Consider the following 21,113-nt stretch of genomic DNA (forward strand, 5'->3'; position numbering starts at 1 on the left):
CTGAAAAAGAAAGAGCAAATAGAAATACAAAGCAGATGGCCTGAGCACAGGAACGACTCGGCATACGTTAGGTTCCGGATCTATTGTTGAGCATGTCATGGATCTGGTGAGTTTAATTTACCAAAATTTTATATTTATTACCAAAATTTAATAATTTTATCCCAAATTATTTTTGTATGCAGGAACGTGAACTAGCCCTCCAACCTACTTGTATAGAGATCTTTTTTAAGACTCACAAGAAGAAGAATGACACATTTGTCGATACTAGATCGAAGGTTATACACTTAAGATTATTTACTTTATTATATTTAATTTTTTCTATCTTTCTTAACTTTAGTAATTGTTATCAAATTGAATAATATTCATATTATATTTTTTCAAATAGGATCAAACGATAGATAGAGTAACTCAGGCATCTCAGCTACCAGCAGAGGGGAGAGTCACAATCTCTATCCACCGAGACACTTAATGAGATTTATTATGATGTTGTCGATGGACAGATAAAAAAACTCCACCCTCTATGGCCTTTACTCCAAGGACAAAGTCGCATTTGATATTTTGAGGACTCCTAAGGGTCGTGAGAGTTCCTCTTCCTCTTCCTCTTCCTCTTCTTCTTCTGAGGTACATTCTTTAAGACAAGAAAATCAAAAACTGCGCACTCAAATTTTCTCAATGAATAAGATGGAACAGTGGATGACTATTGAGACGTAAAGGAGAGTTGAGGAGGATCGGGGGTGAGCCAGTAAGGAGCAAAAGCAACGTGAGAAGCATGTTACTCTCATGGCTCATATATGACAGTTCATAGCTAATTTGTCTCCGCCACTAGTTCCATTTCATTCTGATTCATAGGAGACTCAAAATTCACCAGATTATGATGATTAACCTTTTTCTAAGGTTTGTTCAACTAAAACTCATTTTTTTATCATACATAAATCATGCAAAATATATTTATTCTATTTTATAATCTAATAGGTTAATTTCTAAATATTATATTACTATATATTAATTATCATTTCTTCTCGGTATTAAAATTGGTTATATATATATATATATATGTATAACATTTTTTTTATACATAAATATGATATAAATCTATCGTATTTGACTTTTTCAAGATTTATCTATTACTATTTTATATATGGGTGTACTATTTAGATTATGGATATGGATGAATAGTATAGTTTTTTCTATTAGTTTGTTTGTATGGATATTCTATTTCTATTTGTATGCATTATGTTTAGTTTTTGTCAGATATTTTGTTTGTATGTTCTATTAGATAATTATGATTGTTTCTATTATGGATTGTGAAATATGTTTGTATGTGTGGAATGTAATAATATAGATGTATGAATGAATGTGAATTGTGATTGTGTGGATTGTGAATGTCATCGTTTGTGAACAAGATCTAGCGTAATTCAAGCTGCTATGTGTAATTTTTTTAAAAAATTTCGATGGAATACCGACGGAATTTCTATTCCATCGGTAAATATCAGAACGATATACAGACAGAATCGAAATTCCGTCGATATCTCTAAAGGATTTATTGACAAAATTAAGGATTCCGTTGGTATGCTCCGACGGAATCAAAGGTTCCGCTGGAGAATACTAACAGAATCCTTGATTCCGTCAGAGAATACTGACAGAATCAAGGATTCAGTCGGTAAATCCTTTTAGGGGATACCGACGAAATCCTTGATTTCGTCGATGATATTTACTTACGAAAATTATAATTCCATCGGTAAAATATTTTCCGACAAAATAATTTTCATCGTAATTTCATCACTGAACATTTACAATGACAGAATTCCAACGGAAATTTGTATAGATAAAACTGCTTATTTTTATAGTGTTATAATAGCAGTATATTGGATAAAGTTTTGAATAATTGTCCCTCGAGAACAATTTTACCACAATTTAATCCAACCAAAATATAAATTAATTCTAAAAATAGAATAATTATATTTAACAGATGCTTTTCACAGATTTTTTTTATTCTCTATTAGATAAAAGTTATCATGCAGAGGGACACAAGAAGATCATATAGAATTTTAGTGAGAAAATTTTAATGAGGAGGAATGTGAGAGTTTAATCAAATAAATTGAATTAATTAGTAGAAAATATACTAAATTAGTAGTATTTTGAGATTGCTCTATGAGTTCCATGTCAATGATTTGATACCATTAATAATATTAGAGGTAACACGTTTTTTTTTAAATTCAAAAGTGTCCGAACTTCACTTGATTAATTTTGAAGGTAGACTTTGCCTAACGCAACACGGGTTTGTTTTCTACCGTAGGGATTTCTCAATTAGTTAATATCATTTTACTTGAAACTAGGTTTCTATTGGTCAACAGCGGATGGCCAAAAATCTAACGCTACACTCAGTTAAAACATATAACTAAAGTAGTCCTGCAGTAAGGCAAAATTCTGAATTTTCTACGGGACGAATCACGTCATATTCGCTTCAGGACACAGAATAAATTCAAGTCTTGATCAGTTAACCATCTTCGATCTTACGAGCTCACTCGTCAGTCTGTACGTTCAATATCGATGGATCGGATTGAGGTCCCAAGGCAAGGTTGAATTGCAGGTTAGTATGGGATTACTATCATAAATAAGGATTCGAATATCTATAAGATTAAAAAAAAAATTACTATAATTTTCTGATTATCTTTCAGTAGTTGAAAATTCCGATGACGTCAACTCAAGGAGAAAAAAAAGCAGCAAAGTCTTTCGACCTTTCCACAAGATATACCACATCAGACATATCATTAATGCTCTATTAATCCCTGTTGTCATCCCTTTATTAGCACAGTCTCTCCTGACTTTTCTCAAGGACAAGTCACGGAAAGTTCTATCAATCAGAGTTCTATCCATCTGATTGAAGACTGATTGTGTATGAAAGCGTAGACGATGACTGATTGAGTAGGTGGTTTTGAAGTTGATCGTGTGAAAATTCTGAGTCAATAAAAGGTGGCTCTGTGTAATTTTTTATATTAAAATGAGTAATAATCGGGTTTGGGAGGAGGTTCCAGTATAGATATTTCCATGTTTAAATCAGTAATTAATAAAAATATTAAATAATAGTTGAATGACAATGGATGCATGTGTAAAATTGTGTAGTTTTATCTACTTGTGTCTATAGATCGAGAACACTTTTATAGTATTATTATTTATGTGTGTATAAATTTCAAAATGTTTTCAAAAAAGGACAAATTATAATGATGCTCTGACGCTTTTTCTAAAATGGATCAGTAATCCTTGTGATTGACAGGCTCGAAGTTTTTTGTGTATAATTTGCATATAGAATATTTTATATCTTCTATAGCACAAAATACCAAAAAGAAATATGAGGTTATTGGATTGAGGAGCTCTTAATATGCTCACCTAGCAAGTTGATCGAGTCATTCGTAAAGCTCGACCGGTTATTGCTTGCAAGAGTCACAGGGGTCATATTTGTGGGATGTTGTCGAGGATTATTTCTCCGCTCGACCTTTCAGTTTGGCCACTAAATTCGATCACACCTAGTGTTCAATTTGTCTGATTAGACCATAGGTCCGTTCCGTTGGATGAATCGGTCGGAATAGTTAATCATGGTAGTGCGAGTGATGAATAAGCCTTTGCTAAGGAGGGTACTAACTCGACTCAAAACTCTAACTATAATGAAGGGCTCAAGGTTCGACCAGCCAAAGAGTCCGGTTAGATGATTGCTTGGTCAGGACAATCTTCTGAGTTGGTCCCGAGTGTTGACCTCCTCTTGATCTTGATGTTGGTTGCTACTCGGAAAACCTAGAGGTTCCACTGTACAAAAATTTTGTACAAAGGTCTGAACCTTTTTCCTAGCTACCATGTGTTCTTTTAAATTAAATTTTGGATCGCCTGCGGAACTTAACACGTTTGATCCAAAACTTAATCTATTTGTTCTTTTAGGTTTTAACTTGGATCTCCTGCGGAACTTAACACGTTCGACCCAAGTCTCCTTAAGTTATTAATTCCATTAAATACTAATTTCTATAAAAGGTTCCCAGTACTGACGTGGCGAGGCACATGACCTTCTTGGATATGGGAGCAACCACCACCGACTAGACAAAACCTTTAATAGAAAGCTAATATTTAATTTCCTAAAATAACTTTAGGTTAACCAAAGAGAACAATCAAATCACAAGGAAAAGAAAGAAAACAAAAGAACACAACATCGAAAAACATATTCGAAATACTAGATCATAAGTCTCTTGTATTTGGTATTATTTCCATAAATAACTAGCATGATGCGGAAATAAAAATTACTAATTATACCTTGTAGAAAAACCTCTTGATCTTCTACCGTATTCCTCTTCTAACCTCGGACGTTGTGTGGGCAACGATCTACCAAGATGAGAAACCACCAACCACCTTCTTCTCCTCCAAGCAAGGTTCGGCCACAAAGGAAGAACTTTACCAAAGAAGAAAATCAAAATACTAACCAAGCTCCAAGAGATGCTAACTTTCTCTCCTTCTTCTTCTTCTTCTCCAAGTAGTATCCGGCCACCACAAGAACTCCAAGAGAGATGAAGTATTCGGCCACCACAAGAGGAAGAGAGGGAGAGGGTAATGGCCGGCCATAACACCAAGGAAAAAGGGAGAGAAAACAATAGAGGTTGTGTCTCATGAAGGCACCCCTACCCCTTCTTTTATATTCCTTGGCCTAGGCAAATTAGGAAATTTAATTACAATAAAATTTTCTTAATTTTTCTTGACATGAATTAATTGAGAAAAATAAAACAAAATTTCCCAATTAACTTGAGATGGCCGGCCACATCATTGGAAACAAAAGAGGACAAGTTTTAATCAACAATTAAAACTTCCTAATTTGTTTCCGAAAATTTTAAAAAATAAAATTTCTCTTTAAAATCTCTTCATGGTTGATAAAAGGAAATTTCTATAATTTTAATTTTATCAACATGTGAATAATTTTTAAAGAAAAAATAAAACATCTCTCCAATCTACAAATAAGGAAAGAGATCTAATCTCTTTCTTTAATCTTTTGTAGATCTTTTACAAGAGAGATATTTTAATTTTAATTCTCTTTAAAATATATCTTCCACATAATAATAATAATTAAAATTAAATTTCTTTTTAATTTTATTTGGCCGGCCCTACTAGCTTGGGTTCAAGCTAGGGCCGGCCACCCAATTTTAGTCGGCCCTAGCTTGTTCCCAAGCTAGCTTGGCCGGCCCCTATTGGGTGGGTATAGAAGGTGGGTATAGGTGGGTATAGAACTCTATAAATAAGAGGCTACGATAGGGACCGAGAGGAGGAATTGGTTTTGGTCTCCCGATAAAATTAAGCATCCCGTGTTCGCCCCGAACACACAACTTAATTTTATCAATGATAATTCATTCCACTAGAGAACTATCATTGAACTACCGCACCAATCCCAAATTACATTTTTGGGCTCCTTCTTATTATGAGTGTGTTAGTCTCCCTGTGTTTAAGATATCGAATGTCCACTAATTAACTGAGTTACTGACAACTCATTTAATTAATATCTAAGTCCAAGAATAGTACCACTCAACCTTATTGTCATGTCGGACTAAGTCCACCTGCAGGGTTTAACATGACAATCTTTATGAGCTCCTCTTGAGGACATTATCAACCTAGTATCTCTAGGACACAGTTTCCTTCTATAATCAACAACACACACTATAAGTAATACCATTTCCCAACTTATCGGGTTTATTGATTCAACGAACTAAATCTCACCCATTGATAAATTAAAGAAATAAATATCAAATATATGTGCTTGTTATTATATTAGGATTAAGAGCACACACTTCCATAATAACTGAGGTCTTTGTTCCTTTATAAAGTCAGTATAAAAGAAACGACCTCAAATGGTCCTACTCAATACACTCTGAGTGTACTAGTGTAATTATATAGTCAAGATAAACTAATACCTAATTACACTACGAGCTTCTAATGGTTTGTTCTTTTTCCATTTTGGTCGTGAGCTACTGTTTATAATTTATAAGGTACTGATAACATCATCTTCTGTATGTGACACCACATACTATGTTATCTACAATATAATTTAAATGAACAACTACAAACAAATGTAGACAATTAGACCAAATGTGATTCTTTATTCATAATAAATGTTTACAAAGCTTAGGCTTTCAGTATAAATTCCAACAATCTCCCACTTATACTAATGACTAAGCTGCCATATCTTCTACCATACATCTGATTCCCATTCCCTCCACATGCCGATCGAAAGCTTTCGCCGGAAGGGCCTTAGTGAAAGGATCTGCCAGGTTATCCGCTGATGCAATCTTGGTGATGACAACTTCTCCTCGCTTCACAATATCTCGTATCAGGTGGTACTTGCGCTCTATATGTTTACTTGCCTTATGAGCTCGTGGTTCCTTCGAGTTTGCAATTACCACTATTATCACAATAAATTGTGATGATTTTGGGCAAACCAGAATCACATCTAAGTCCATTAAGCTCCTGAGCCATACAGCTTCTTTAGATGCCTCAGAGGCTCATATATCAGCTTCCATGGTTGCTTAACACTCCTCCATGAAATGGGTCCACCTCCTAAAGTAAACACATAGCCTGATGTAGACTTACTGTTATCCCTATCTGATTGAAATCTGAATCCCACAGGGAGCGGATCGTTTGCTTGGTAAACTAGCATATAATCTCTAGTCCTTCTCGGTACTTCAATATATGCTTTACCGCATTCCAATGTCCTTGTCGATATCTGCTGACCATGCCCACGGCAAAACAGATATCGGTCTCGTATATAGCATTGCATACATTAGGCTTCCTACACCAAGCATAAGGAACTGCTTTCATGTCCTCTATCTCTTTTGATGTCTTTGGAGATATCTCTTTAGATAGAGCTACTCCATGTCTAAAAGGTAAGAAACCTTTCTTGGAATCCTGCATGCTAAAGCGAGCAAGGATTGTATCTATATATGAAGCTTGGGATAGACACAACATTCTTTTCTTACGATCCCTTATAACTTTGATCCCAAGAATGTGCACATTCTCCTAAGTCCTTCATATCAAATTGTTTGGACAACCATACCCTTACGTCTGATAATACCTTGACATTGTTGCCAATTAACAAAATATCATCTACGTATAGTACAAGAAATACCACCATGTTTCCGTTACACTTCTTATATACACAAGACTCATCCGGACTTTGAATAAATCCATATGACTGGATTACTTCATTAAACCGGATGTTCCAAGACCTTGAAGCTTGCTTCAGTCCATAAATGGACCGATTGAGCTTGCACACTAGATGCTCTTTGCCTTTTTCAATGAACCCTTCTGGTTGCTTCATATGGATGTTCTCTTCAAGACTTCCATTAAGGAAAGCTGTCTTGACATCCATTTGCCAAATCTCATAATCCATATGAGCAGCAATGGATAAGAGTATCCGGATAGACTTAAGCATGGCTACCGGTGAAAAGGTCTCCTCATAATCGATTCCCTCTTTTTGAGTGTACCCTTTTGCAACAAGCCTAGCTTTGAAGGTTTCTACCTTCCCGTCTGTCCCTCTTTTCCTTTTGTAGATCCACTTGCATCCAACGGCTTTTACACCATTAGGTGGTTCTACAAGCTCCCAAACCTTATTAGAGTACATGGACTCTATTTCAGAATTCATTGCCTTTTGCCAAGATGTTGTATCTATATCTTGGAGTGCTTCGTCATATGACCGGGGATTAGATTCATGTTTACCCGGGATCAAGTCCGAAGACTCTCCCAAAAACATGAATCTTTCAGGCTGCCTCACAACCCTCCCACTACGACGAGGCACTATCTGTGGTTGTGTATCATGTGTGACACGTGTTGCAGTCTCTTGTGGTACTTCATCTTGTACTGTTGGTACTGAAGTAGACATGTCCTCTCTAAGTTCTTCTAAAACAACTTTACTACTGGGCTTGTGATCCATTATATAGTCTTCTTCTAAAAACTGGGCATTGGTGCTAACAATGACCTTCTGGTCTTTAGGACTATAAAATAAACCACCTTTCGTTCCTTTGGGATATCCTACAAACACGCGAACTTCTGTACGAAATTCTAACTTATCAGCATCTGGTTTCAGTACATGTGCTGGACTACCCCAAATCCGAATATGTCTTAGACTGGGTTTTCGCCTATTCCACAATTCTATGGGAGTAGAAGAAACTGATTTAGAAGGTACTAAGTTTAGAACGTATACTGCTTTTTCCAGAGCATATCCCCAAAACGAATTTGGTAATTCTGAATAACTCATCATCGATCTAACCATTTCCATAAGAGTCCTATTCCTTCGTTCTGCTACACCATTCTGTTGGGGTGTTCCAGGTGCAGACAATTGGGATTGAATCCCAGCCTCTGATAAGTAATTCCTAAACTCTCCTAAGAGGTATTCGCCACCACGATCTGACCGTAGTGTCTTAATACTTTTACCTAGTCGTTTCTCCACATCAGCCTTGTATTCTTTGAACTTATCAAAGCACTTAGACTTGCGGCGCATTAGGTAAATGTATCCATATCTTGAATAATCGTCTATGAAAGAGACAAAATATTCAAAACCTCCTCTTGCCTGGACAGACATAGGACCACACAAATCAGAGTGAACCAATTCTAACACTTCTTTGGCTCTATACCCCTTGGCCTTGAACGGCCTCTTGGTCATTTTACCTTCCAAGCAGGATTCACAAGTTGGAAAATTTTCCAACTCTAATGAACCCAAAAGTCCATCGGCTATAAGCCTCTGAATCCTACTTAAGTTAATATGACCAAGCCTTAGATGCCAAAGATATGCTTGGTTCATTTCCGAAGGTTCTTTTCTCTTATTAGAATTAGAAGATGAATTATAAATTTCCATGTTTTGCTTTGTGGAAGAAATTGGATTTAAAGTATATAAATTGCCAACTAATGCACCAGAACAGATAATCACTTTATTTCTTTTAATAATTACATCGTTACTAAAAGAAACTGAATATCCATCTAAAAACAGTTTAGAAACTGAAATTAAATTCTTTCTAAAACTGGGTACATAAAGACAATTTCTTAAAACCAAATTCCTATTTCTACTAAAAGATAAGTAGACGTCTCCCACTGCAACAGCTGCCACCTTAGTAGCATTGCCCATGTAGACGGTAATTTCTCCTTCAGATAGTCGTCGGGTTTCCTGGAACCCCTGCAAGGAATTGCAGACATGATCAGTGGCTCCCGTATCTACACACCAGGTGCTGGTAGATAACACCGCTAAACATGTTTCAACAACTAGAGTATGAGATATACCTTTGTTTTGGTTCCTACGAGGACAGCCCGCCTTCCAATGTCCTGCCTGCTTACAGATGAAGCACTTGCCCTTCGGCTTCTTCATTCCAGCTTTAAATCCCGTACTCTGAGATTTATTCACTTTCTTTGCTTCTTCTTCTTTCCTTTCGGTTTAGAAGTAGAACCGTTTTCAGCATAGTGAATTTGAGCATTGTGACGAAATAATCCTTCTGCTGCTTGAAGTTCCGTCAGTAGTTCCGCTAATGAATAAACCCTCTTATTCATATTATAGTTCAGGCGAAACTGCTCAAAACTTCTAGGTAGCGTTTGGAGGATCATATCGATCTGGGTTTCCCCATCAATTTCTCCTCCAAGGATCTGTATCTCGTTCAGATAAGCCATCATCTTTAGGATATGATCCCTTACAGGAGTACCCTCTTGCATGGTGGCTATCATTATCTTTCTCATGGCTTCTTGCCTAGAAGCCCTATCTTGATGACCAAAGAGTTCCTTGAGATTGTTCATAATATCATAGGCTGTTGGTAAATCTTGATGCTGATGTTGCAATACATTTGACATTGAAGCCAAAATGTAACACCGCGCCATCTCATCTGCTTTTACCCATTTCCTATGATATTCAATCTCCTCTTGGGTAGATTCACCAGTAGGTGCATCAGGGCACTGCTCAGTCAGTACATATTTATAGCTTTCAGCAGTAAGAACAATGTCCAGGTTTCTTTTCCAATCTATGTAGTTTGGTCCAGTAAGTCTATTCTGTTAAAGTATGATGGACAGTGGGTTGAAAGACATCCTAAGAATCACAAATAACTTTTGGTCAGAACTCTAAATTTAGAATAATATTGATTCCTCAAACAATACTATTTTAAATTAACCAACGCCTCATAACACCGTGAATTTTGTATGCCACGTTAGTGTGGACATATACAAATTCAACATTTGTAAAAGGAGGGTTTTAACTCATTAATTTTATTATCTTGTCAACCTAACTTTTTGACAAATAAAATTAATAGTTGGTATCATTTGGTCACACAAATAATAGCAGTGACTCCGTTAGGGAGGATACTATTAGATGTGTCTAAGTGTATACCATTACTTGACACTAAGTCCATTAATAAGATTATGCCCCTTCCGTTGGGGAAGATCACACGCTCTTAATTAACTTCCTATAGTCATCCAAAAATGGAAGTCTGTTCTAGTGATCCGCAAACAAGCTCATCCGTTATGGAGGAAGGCACTCAGAGCCAACGCGCAAGCTTGTTTGCATCACTTACAAACCAGTAATGGAGACCATGGGATTTATTTAAAAATCCCTCTCCCACTTAGTTATTTATAAATGAGGAATTTTAACTATGCTAGCCTACTTAAACTTGTAAACTAACATGCACACAATATAAAAGCAATAAATAGAAAATTTAATTTTCAACTATTATGGCTTTTATCTCTAATTGTCCTCCGTGTGTTGTCATCCCAAGCTGCTGCCATATTTGGCCACCGCCACCGGGTCTAGCTGTCGCATCCATCTTGCTCCTAGTTCCGCTGCGCCTCTGGTCCTTAGAAGGTTCCACGCTTTGCAAGATTCGATCCACGACATAAATAGAATTTTACATTTTGATCTTATATTCCATAAAAGGAATGTACATGTATCTAGATCAAAATAAAATCCTAATAAAACTAAATACAGCTGCTGTATTTTAATACAATCATGCACACACATATAAATTGCCCTTGACATGTCCAAAGGTCCAATCACACACATAATTAACTAAAAGCCATAATAGTTGGATCCTGCATCCACAAAGTTAGCACATCCTACTATTATCCTGCCTAAATTATGTATGACATGTGCATAATTAAACTAAATACCAAATACACAAAGGCAAAACCCTAGCTCTGATACCAATTGTTGGTTGCTACTCGGAAAACCTAGAGGTTCCACTGTACAAAAATTTTGTACAAAGGTCTGAACCTTTTTCCTAGCTACCATGTGTTCTTTTAAATTAAATTTTGGATCGCCTGCGGAACTTAACACGTTTGATCCAAAACTTAATCTATTTGTTCTTTTAGGTTTTAACTTGGATCTCCTGCGGAACTTAACACGTTCGACCCAAGTCTCCTTAAGTTATTAATTCCATTAAATACTAATTTCTATAAAAGGTTCCCAGTACTGACGTGGCGAGGCACATGACCTTCTTGGATATGGGAGCAACCACCACCGACTAGACAAAACCTTTAATAGAAAGCTAATATTTAATTTCCTAAAATAACTTTAGGTTAACCAAAGAGAACAATCAAATCACAAGGAAAAGAAAGAAAACAAAAGAACACAACATCGAAAACATATTGAAATACTAGATCATAAGTCTCTTGTATTTGGTATTATTTCCATAAATAACTAGCATGATGCGGAAATAGAAATTACTAGTTATACCTTGTAGAAAAACCTCTTGATCTTCTACCGTATTCCTCTTCTAACCTCGGACGTTGTGTGGGCAACGATCTACCGAGATGAGAAACCACCAACCACCTTCTTCTCCTCCAAGCAAGGTTCGGCCACAAAGGAAGAACTTCACCAAAGAAGAAAATCAAAATACTAACCAAGCTCCAAGAGATGCTAGCTTTCTCTCCTTCTTCTTCTTCTTCTCCAAGTAGTATCCGGCCACCACAAGAACTCCAAGAGAGATGAAGTATTCGGCCACCACAAGAGGAAGAGAGGGAGAGGGTAATGGCCGGCCACAACACCAAGGAAAAGGGAGAGAAAACAATAGAGGTTGTGTCTCATGAAGGCACCCCTACCCCTTCTTTTATATTCCTTGGCCTAGGCAAATTAGGAAATTGAATTACAATAAAATTTTCTTAATTTTCTTGACATGAATTAATTGAGAAAAATAAAACAAAATTTCCCAATTAACTTGAGATGGTCGGCCACATCATTGGAAACAAAAGAGGACAAGTTTTAATCAACAATTAAAACTTCCTAATTTGTTTCCGGAAATTTTAAAAAATAAAATTTCTCTTTAAAATCTCTTCATGGTTGATAAAAGGAAATTTCTATAATTTTAATTTTATCAACATGTGAATAATTTTTAAAGAAAAAATAAAACATCTCTCCAATCTACAAATAAGGAAAGAGATCTAATCTCTTTCTTTAATCTTTTGTAGATCTTTTACAAGAGAGATATTTTAATTTTAATTCTCTTTAAAATATATCTTCCACATAATAATAATAATTAAAATTAAATTTCTTTTTAATTTTATTTGGCCGGCCCTACTAGCTTGGGTTCAAGCTAGGGCCGGCCACCCAATTTTATACCTAGGCCGGCCCTAGCTTGGTTCCCAAGCTAGCTTGGTTCCCAAGCTAGCTTGGTTCCCAAGCTAGCTTGGCCGGCCCCTATTGGGTGGGTATAGGTGGGTATAGAACTCTATAAATAAGAGGCTACGATAGGGACCGAGAGGAGGAATTGGTTTTGGTCTCCCGATAAAATTAAGCATCCCGTGTTCGCCCCGAACACACAACTTAATTTTATCAATGATAATTCATTCCACTAGAGAACTATCATTGAACTACCGCACCAATCCCAAATTACATTTTTGGGCTCCTTCTTATTATGAGTGTGTTAGTCTCCCTGTGTTTAAGATATCGAATGTCCACTAATTAACTGAGTTACTGACAACTCATTTAATTAATATCTAAGTCCAAGAATAGTACCACTCAACCTTATTGTCATGTTGGACTAAGTCCACTGCAGGGTTTAACATGACAATCTTTATGAGCTCCTCTTGAGGACATTATCAACCTAGTATCTCTAGGACACAGTTTCCTTCTATAATCAACAACACACACTATAAGTAATATCATTTCCCAACTTATCGGGTTTATTGATTCAACGAACTAAATCTCACCCATTGATAAATTAAAGAAATAAATATCAAATATATGTGCTTGTTATTATATTAGGATTAAGAGCACACACTTCCATAATAATTGAGGTCTTTGTTCCTTTATAAAGTCAGTATAAAAGAAACGACCTCAAATGGTCCTACTCAATACACTCTGAGTGTACTAGTGTAATTATATAGTCAAGATAAACTAATACCTAATTACACTACGAGCTTCTAATGGTTTGTTCCTTTTCCATTTTGGTCGTGAGCTACTGTTTATAATTTATAAGGTACTGATAACATCATCTTCTGTATGTGACACCACATACTATGTTATCTACAATATAAATTAAATGAACAACTACAAACAAATGTAGACAATTAGACCAAATGTGATTCTTTATTCATAATAAATGTTTACAAAGCTTAGGCTTTCAGTATACATTCCAACACTTGACTGCCATATCGACCAACCCCATTGACTTTCACCCGACTTAGATGCCTCACCTTATTCGGTCGGATGATCTCTCGGTCAAGACAATCTTCTGAGTTGGTCCCGAGTGTCGACCTCCTCTTGACCTTGATTGCTATGTCGACCAACCCCATTGACTTTGAGCCAACTCGGATGTCTCATTTTATTCGCCAATTCTATCCATGAGAGGGACCAAAATTAAATTCATAAATGATATGGATCGGATATGAATTGGTACAGATGCATCATAATTAAATTCATAGATAATTAAGGTTAACTACTTATCCTAATTCCTAATGGCATAAACAATTGGAAAAGAGAAAAAAAAAATCCAACTTATTTATATTTAAGTGCTTCGTAGTAGCTAGATTAACATATTTGACAAAATGAAACGAAATCAACATCGAGTTAAGTTTAGAACGATCATGCATAAAAAATTACATAAGAAATTAAATGACTGCGCAATTGCAATATGAGAAATTGTGAAAGTAAACTAGACGATTTATAAGATGTTGTAAACATGACGCGCAGGCAAAACGATAAAAGATTTGTTAGCTTATGATGAGATAAAGGTTTTGATTGTTCACAGTTTGAAATGGGTAAAAGTAATAAAATAAAACCTTTTTGGTAACAAAAAAACAAGAGGATAAAGATCACAGGGAGGTTGTTCCAGGGGATGAATCATCGGTGAGGCAAGCCAAGTTGATCATGAATAGAGAAGCTTTACCTTGAGTACTTCTCTTTTTGTTAATCATTTCTAATATATAGATCCATCATAAACTTTTATCTATTGGAAAAATAGTTATAGGGGATTATTTTATGCTTAACGATCCATCCTAACTTTGTCTTTCACAATAGTATATCTAGTTTTTTCTTCTTTACTTTTCCAAACTCTTTTCCAACACCTCTATGACCTCCTAACAGGCTAACGATGACAATTCCTTGCTGAACTTTCGCCATGGACTCGAACACCGAGATAGTGTGTAGCGATTTATAATTATATTGAGGGTTCCAACTTGTAGTTGTTCACATAATTTTGGAATAATGCTTCATATTTATAATTTCTGGTTTAACTTTTAATATCAGATTTGTGTTAACAACTCGGTCATCACGCACAAAAGTTCGGCATTAGTTCCAACCTGCAATATGCAGGCTGGAAGTATGCCGAATCATATATCACAATTATCTTAAAGTTCAGCTTTCTCTCCACAAATCACATCTTGAAATGATCTACATAAACCATAACTTAACTATTTGCAAACGGTAAAATTTTATTATTCTTTTATCCAGCAATATACCAATATTTGCCTATGTATATTTTGGTTTCTTCTTCAGGCAAACGATATCATGATGACGTGTCCTTATACCGAGTGATCCCTCAACTCCCTCAGTCAATGGCTCGCATAAAATGGCACAATCAATGGTTTAAGTTTCCAACCTAATCAGATTTGACAACGGGGAAGGGACCTCCCGGCTGCATATCAATTCCTGCTGAACTGTAGAAAATTCTACTGCCCATGTGCTGAACGCTTGACTTATCTTTTTCTTTGGATAATATGATATCGCTTTGGCTTTATTTATATTTAATGTAGCGATAATGAATCAGTCAGCGTTGATTGACTTTATTTTCTTCATTTCCATCTCGGTATTAATGGATACCTCTAACATAACGGTACTGTACACCACTGCATGCATCCAGTGTCCTATATAAGGCAGGATTGTGCAAAGCTCAAGCATCCCTCTACCATCTCTTACAAAATTTCATTTTTCAGAAGATAATTAATCTCCATGGCAAGTAGAGTGAAATGCTTAACCTCTCCATCTTCTCTATGGTCATGCCCCATCCTTTTTCTCCTCTTGCTCTTTTCTTTTGCATATTTATCAGTCTCCCATTTCGTGAGCGCCTCCTCCAAAGTAGCCATTGATCAACATGCTCTTATCTCCTTCAAGTCTCTCCTCTCTGATCCATCTGAAGCATTGGCTTCCTGGGACAACACTTCCATTCATTTTTGCCACTGGAGAGGAGTCACATGTCATAACCTTGGAGGTAAACCTAGAGTCACAGCTTTAGAGCTGGAGAACCTCACCTTAGCAGGTCCAATATCTGCATCAATAGCCAACCTCACTTTTCTCGAGAAGCTCCATCTCCGTGAGAACCAACTTAAAGGCCCCATTCCACAGGAGCTTGGCCTTCTTTCTCATCTTCAAAGTCTCGATCTGAGCATAAATTCTCTTGAAGATATGATCCCGTTGTCTCTGTTTCAGAATTGTTCTAATCTCCAAAACTTCAACCTGAGTGGCAATAGTTTGCATGGTACCATCCCAGGCAATCTTAGCAGCTGTTTAAACCTACAAATCATTAGATTGGATACAAATATGTTTGAAGGAGAGATCCCAAGTGATGTCTACTCCCTCTCAAAGCTTCAGGAGCTCAACGTTTGGAATAACAGTCTCACTGGAAGAATTCCTCCTGAGATTGGGAACCTTTCAAGCTTGACAATACTTTCATTATCTGTCAACAAATTCAGAGGCCCAATTCCTTCTGAAATAGGTAACCTTTCATCCCTTGTTGAGCTTTACCTTTCAGGTAATCAACTTTCAGGTAACATCCCATCCAGTATCGGCAATCTTTGCAACCTAACTATACTCAATCTGCTTTCCAACAATCTCACCGGCACTATCCCACTAGAGATTGGGAATCTTGTCAATATGCAAGTTCTAATGCTGGCCGGAAACCATCTTTCTGGGATCATTCCTAAAAACTTGGGCCGCTTGCAAAATCTAGACGAGCTAATTCTTAGCGGTAATCAGCTAGAAGCAACAAGTATTGCTGAGTGGAGTTTTATCGATGCTTTAAGCAACTGCACCCACCTTAGATTTTTGGAAGCTGACATCAATAATTTAGGTGGCATGTTCCCCAAATCCATAGGTAATTTGTCAAAAAATCTTGTAGTGCTTAGCTTCTATCAAAACCAAATTACTGGAAGCCTTCCTGTAGAAATTGGCAATCTTAACTTATCAGCAATTATTATGTGGTCCAACAGTCTCAGTGGGCACATTCCTAAAGAACTGGGACGCATGAACAGGTTAGAAAAAATAAACCTGAGTAGCAACTTTTTGACTGGAGAAATCCCTACAGAAATTGGCAATCTTTCCAAATTGTTTAACATAGTCCTCGACACCAATAAATTGCATGGTCCAATACCGCTTAGCCTTGGAAACTGCCCGTTAACTATCTTAAGCCTTGCAGCCAACAACTTAAGTGGTAGTATACCAAAAGAAATCCTCTATATCCCCTCCCTCTCCATCATCTTCAATGTTTCAAACAATTTTTTGACAGGAACACTGCCTTTGGAAATTGGAAACTTGAGAAACATCAAAACCATAGATGTCTCAAATAACAGGCTGTCTGGTGGCTTGCCTAGCACAATCCTTGGATGTCAACTCCTGCAATATCTGTATATGCAAAATAACCTTTTCCAGGGATCAATTCCGCCGTCATTCAGTGAATTGAACGGCCTTCAAGTGTTGGACATTTCATGCAACAAATTAACTGGGCGCATCCCATTATTTAACACTATGTCTTTTCTTAATCTCTCCAACAACTATTTTGAAGGGGAAGTACCAGTAAGTGGGGTTTTCCAAAATTTTACTGCATTTTCCGTGTCAGGAAACAGTCAACTTTGTGGAGGTCTCCCAGAGCTCAGCTTGCCATCATGCACCCCGAGGAGAAAACGTGTGACCAAAATGTTAATTGTAGTCATTTCAGCATCGGGAGTGTTTTTTTGCATTATGCTTCTTATCTGTTTATTTGCAATTTGTCGTCCACATCAAAAATCGAGAGGATATTCTGAAATCAACTCGCACATCATGAAGCAATATAGGATGGTCACTTTTGTTGAGCTGTTCAGAGCCACAGAAGGATTCTCACCTGCCAATCTAATTGGCAAGGGAAGCTTTGGATCTGTATACAAAGGGAAGTTAAATTGGGAAGACCATGAGGAAATTGCAGTGAAGGTACTCAATCTCCAGCAAAAAGGGGCTTTAAAAAGCTTCATGTCCGAATGTGAAGCTTTAAGAAATATCAAGCATCGAAATCTCATCAAGATTTTAACATCATGTTCAAGTATTGACTTCCAAGAGAATGATTTCAAAGCTTTAGTGTTTGAATTTTTACCAAATGGCAGCCTGGAGAATTGGATCTATCCTAAAGCCAATGAGGGCACACTACAAAGGTTAAGTCTTAGCCAAAGACTGAACATAGCTATAGATGTGGCTTCAGCTTTAACATACCTCCATCATCATGGCGAGACCCCTATGATCCATTGTGATCTGAAACCAAGCAATGTCCTTTTGGATCATAACATGGTTGCACATGTGAGTGACTTTGGATTGTCCGAGTTTCTTGTCAAAACTACAAGTTCATCAAGCATGAGACAGACAAATTCAACCACATTGAAAGGGACCATAGGGTATGTTGCTCCAGGTATTTCCTATTTCTTGGTTCTGAACTTCTAAGAATAATCTCAACAAAAGAACATGCTCCTAGTCAATACATTCTTATTCTGTTTATTTTATTTCTGTCATGAATAAAATCATTGGTATAGATCATCAATAATTATTTCATGGGAATTCAGTACTTAGTGGAGTTCTACAATGTTTGAGTTTGATCATATTCATGCTCCTCCAGATGAATTTGTTTTTAACATTCTATATTTTTCAAGATGCATATAATAGCTTGTGTTTCATGGCATCTTATTAAGACTCTTAAACTTTCAACTGAATCTCTTATTGTCCATCTAGTTTGATCTTTCAAATACTTGCTCACTGCTCTGTATACATTTCAGAATATGGTATGACCACTAAAGTTTCAGCTAAAGGGGATGTATACAGCTTTGGAATACTTCTACTGGAGATGTTTACTGGAAAGGGGCCTACTAGTGATGCCTTCAAAGAAGGAATGAACCTCCACAAATTTGTTGAAATGGCACTTCCTACACGAATTACTGAGATATTAGACCCATATCTCTTGATGGAAATAGAAGAAGCAGGTGGCGCTGATGTTTCACCAAATGAATCAAAATTGAGAATGCTAGAGTGCTCTACTCCAGTACTTAGAGTTGGCATTTTGTGCTCAAAGGAATCACCAAAAGCTCGAATGCATATGGAAGATGCCATGAACGAATTAATCAGCATCAAGGATGCATTTCTGAGGTTGACTGTTTAAAGGAGTAGGCACGTAGCCTGAAAGTTGAATAATGGTTCCAAGAAAGTGGGACCGTAAAGCTTGCAACATTCTATAAGCTATTATTCCAAGCATTAGATTTTCACCCATGAGGTGATTTTTTTTTAATATTCAATACATAGATTGAAGCAAAATTTAAGGCCAGAAAATTTCAAACCTTGGGTTACTGTGTTTCATCATTGTTTTTTGGAGAAAATTATTCTACCTATATTATTTGAATGATGTGATGCATTATTAAAAGTCATCTGTTTTTGGGTAAATGAAGATCACATATCATGAAATAACTTTAGAGCTAAAGAGAAAACGTAACCTATCCAGATAGCATTGATATATAATTTGTTAAGAGATTGCATAGTCAAAGACTAAATCATTACGAAGAACCTTGGTTCATCATTTTTTAAACTTAATTAGTAGTGACATATTTCTTCATACTAAATTTATTTCTCCAAAATAATGTTTTTAAAACAGATCAATGAGCAAATTTGTCAAGTCATTGGGTCATGTGGTTTACTCTGTTATCAAAATACCCTCCTCAAATTAAAAATAGGCACAAATTGGGTGACAAACACATTATATTTTGTGTTAAAGCCAAGAGAAAGTTTTCTGTGCCTTAAATTTTAGCAGTGAATTTGTGCCACCACAATGCTAAGTTTCAGAGTGTATCTATTTTACAAATTAGCTTGAGCCTTATAAATTCAACAAGAATATTTTTAAAAATTCTACAAGCCCATGCTATGACTTGTATTGAAGCCAAAACCCTAAAAAACCCAAATCTTTCAAAAAATCAACTGCAAGCTCTTCACAAATCGACTTACTGCCACTTTGTTTGAAAATAGTATCAACTTTTATAATGCAAGTTGATTTGCAAAACAACTTGGCGTTAAATTTTGTGAGATCATATTTTTTTATTATTCCTGGTTTTTATGTCACAAGATGATGTCGCTATTAAGTACCGCTTACACCCAATCTATCTCCATCTACTCCTCTAAGCTTTGCAGATCTCGCGTTCTTTAGATTAGAATCACCGATGTAATCCTTCACTCAATCAACCCTTCTCCAATTTCTGACTTCAGATCCTCATTTGATTGTTCTAAAATCACTTCAAATTTGTGCATGAATTTGTAGATCGACTGCTCGATTATGTGACGATGTCTGGAAGAGGGAAGGGCGGTAAGGTGTTGGGCAAGGGCAGAGCGCCACTACAAAATGCTCCGTGATAATATCCAAGGTATCTAAGCCGTCGATGTGGCGCCTGGCCAAGAGGGGCTATGTCAAGCACATTAGTGAGCCCATCTATGAGGAGACTCACGGAGACCTCAAGATCTTCCTCAAGAATGTGATCCATGATTTCGTGACCTACACGGAGCACACCCGTAGGAAGATCGTCAATATCATGGATGTCGTCTATACGTTGAAGAGGCAAGGAAGGACTCTATATGGTTTCGGTGGTTAATTAGGCATGCCTCTTCTCTATAGAGAGGAGTTAAATCAAATGTTATGAGAGCCGCAAGGGTAGGATGTTGTAATATGTTTTGAATATGATTATGTTTTTTTTCTCATATGAACAAGTGTCTCTGATGGAGTTCTCAGACGTTTCTAAACTACTTTAAATCCATGACTCAAAAAAAAATATTTATATATATATTGTTTTATGAATGACTTAAAATAGTTTTATGTTCACGACTGATTGAAATTAGCTCCAAATTTATAGTTTCATCAATGATTTCACCAATGGTTTCAAAATGCTTCTAAAACCATTACTTTTGAGAAGCCAAAATGCTTGGCATCAGGATTATTTCAAAATTATTTCTATATTTAATGACTTCAAGAGTGGTTCACAATCGTTCTTAAATTCCTAGTTTTAGAAGTGGTTTACAACCACTTAGATATTCATGATTTGTTGGAGCAGTTGAAAACTATTTCGAAATCGCTCTTATATCCAAAGCATGTAGGAGTGGTTTAAAATTGTTCTTATATTTAAATGGTTTTAAAGCAGTTTGAACTTCTTCTAAATTTATAGCTATAGAAGTTGTTTGAAACTGTTGTTATATGCACAACATGTACGATTGGTTTCAAACCTTACCTATAAAGAATAATAAGAGCGATTTTCTAACTTATACCAACGGTTGTGAAAATCACTTGTATAGGATATAGGAGCGGTAACAAAAGGAGTGTTTTTTGTAACCGGTGGTAAAAATGTAGGAGCAGTTGAAAACCACTCTTGGA

General features: G+C 36.4%; 1 protein-coding gene and 1 pseudogene across 1 annotated transcript; both read left to right on the top strand.

The window, feature by feature from the left end:
* Positions 1 to 15,395: 15,395 nt before the first annotated feature.
* Positions 15,396 to 19,044, top strand: LOC122038238 (receptor kinase-like protein Xa21). The gene is made up of 2 exons (XM_042597885.1): positions 15,396 to 18,128; positions 18,490 to 19,044. Exons 1-2 carry the CDS (start codon positions 15,431 to 15,433, stop codon positions 18,867 to 18,869), a joined length of 3,078 nt encoding a protein of 1,025 aa, XP_042453819.1. The 5' UTR covers positions 15,396 to 15,430; the 3' UTR covers positions 18,870 to 19,044.
* Positions 19,045 to 20,035: 991 nt separating this feature from the next.
* On the top strand, positions 20,036 to 20,340 carry LOC122011960 (annotated as a pseudogene).
* Positions 20,341 to 21,113: the final 773 nt, after the last annotated feature.

This window comes from Zingiber officinale, chromosome 1A (genome assembly GCF_018446385.1).
Source record: "Zingiber officinale cultivar Zhangliang chromosome 1A, Zo_v1.1, whole genome shotgun sequence".
In the NCBI taxonomy this organism is placed as follows: Eukaryota; Viridiplantae; Streptophyta; class Magnoliopsida; order Zingiberales; family Zingiberaceae; genus Zingiber; species Zingiber officinale.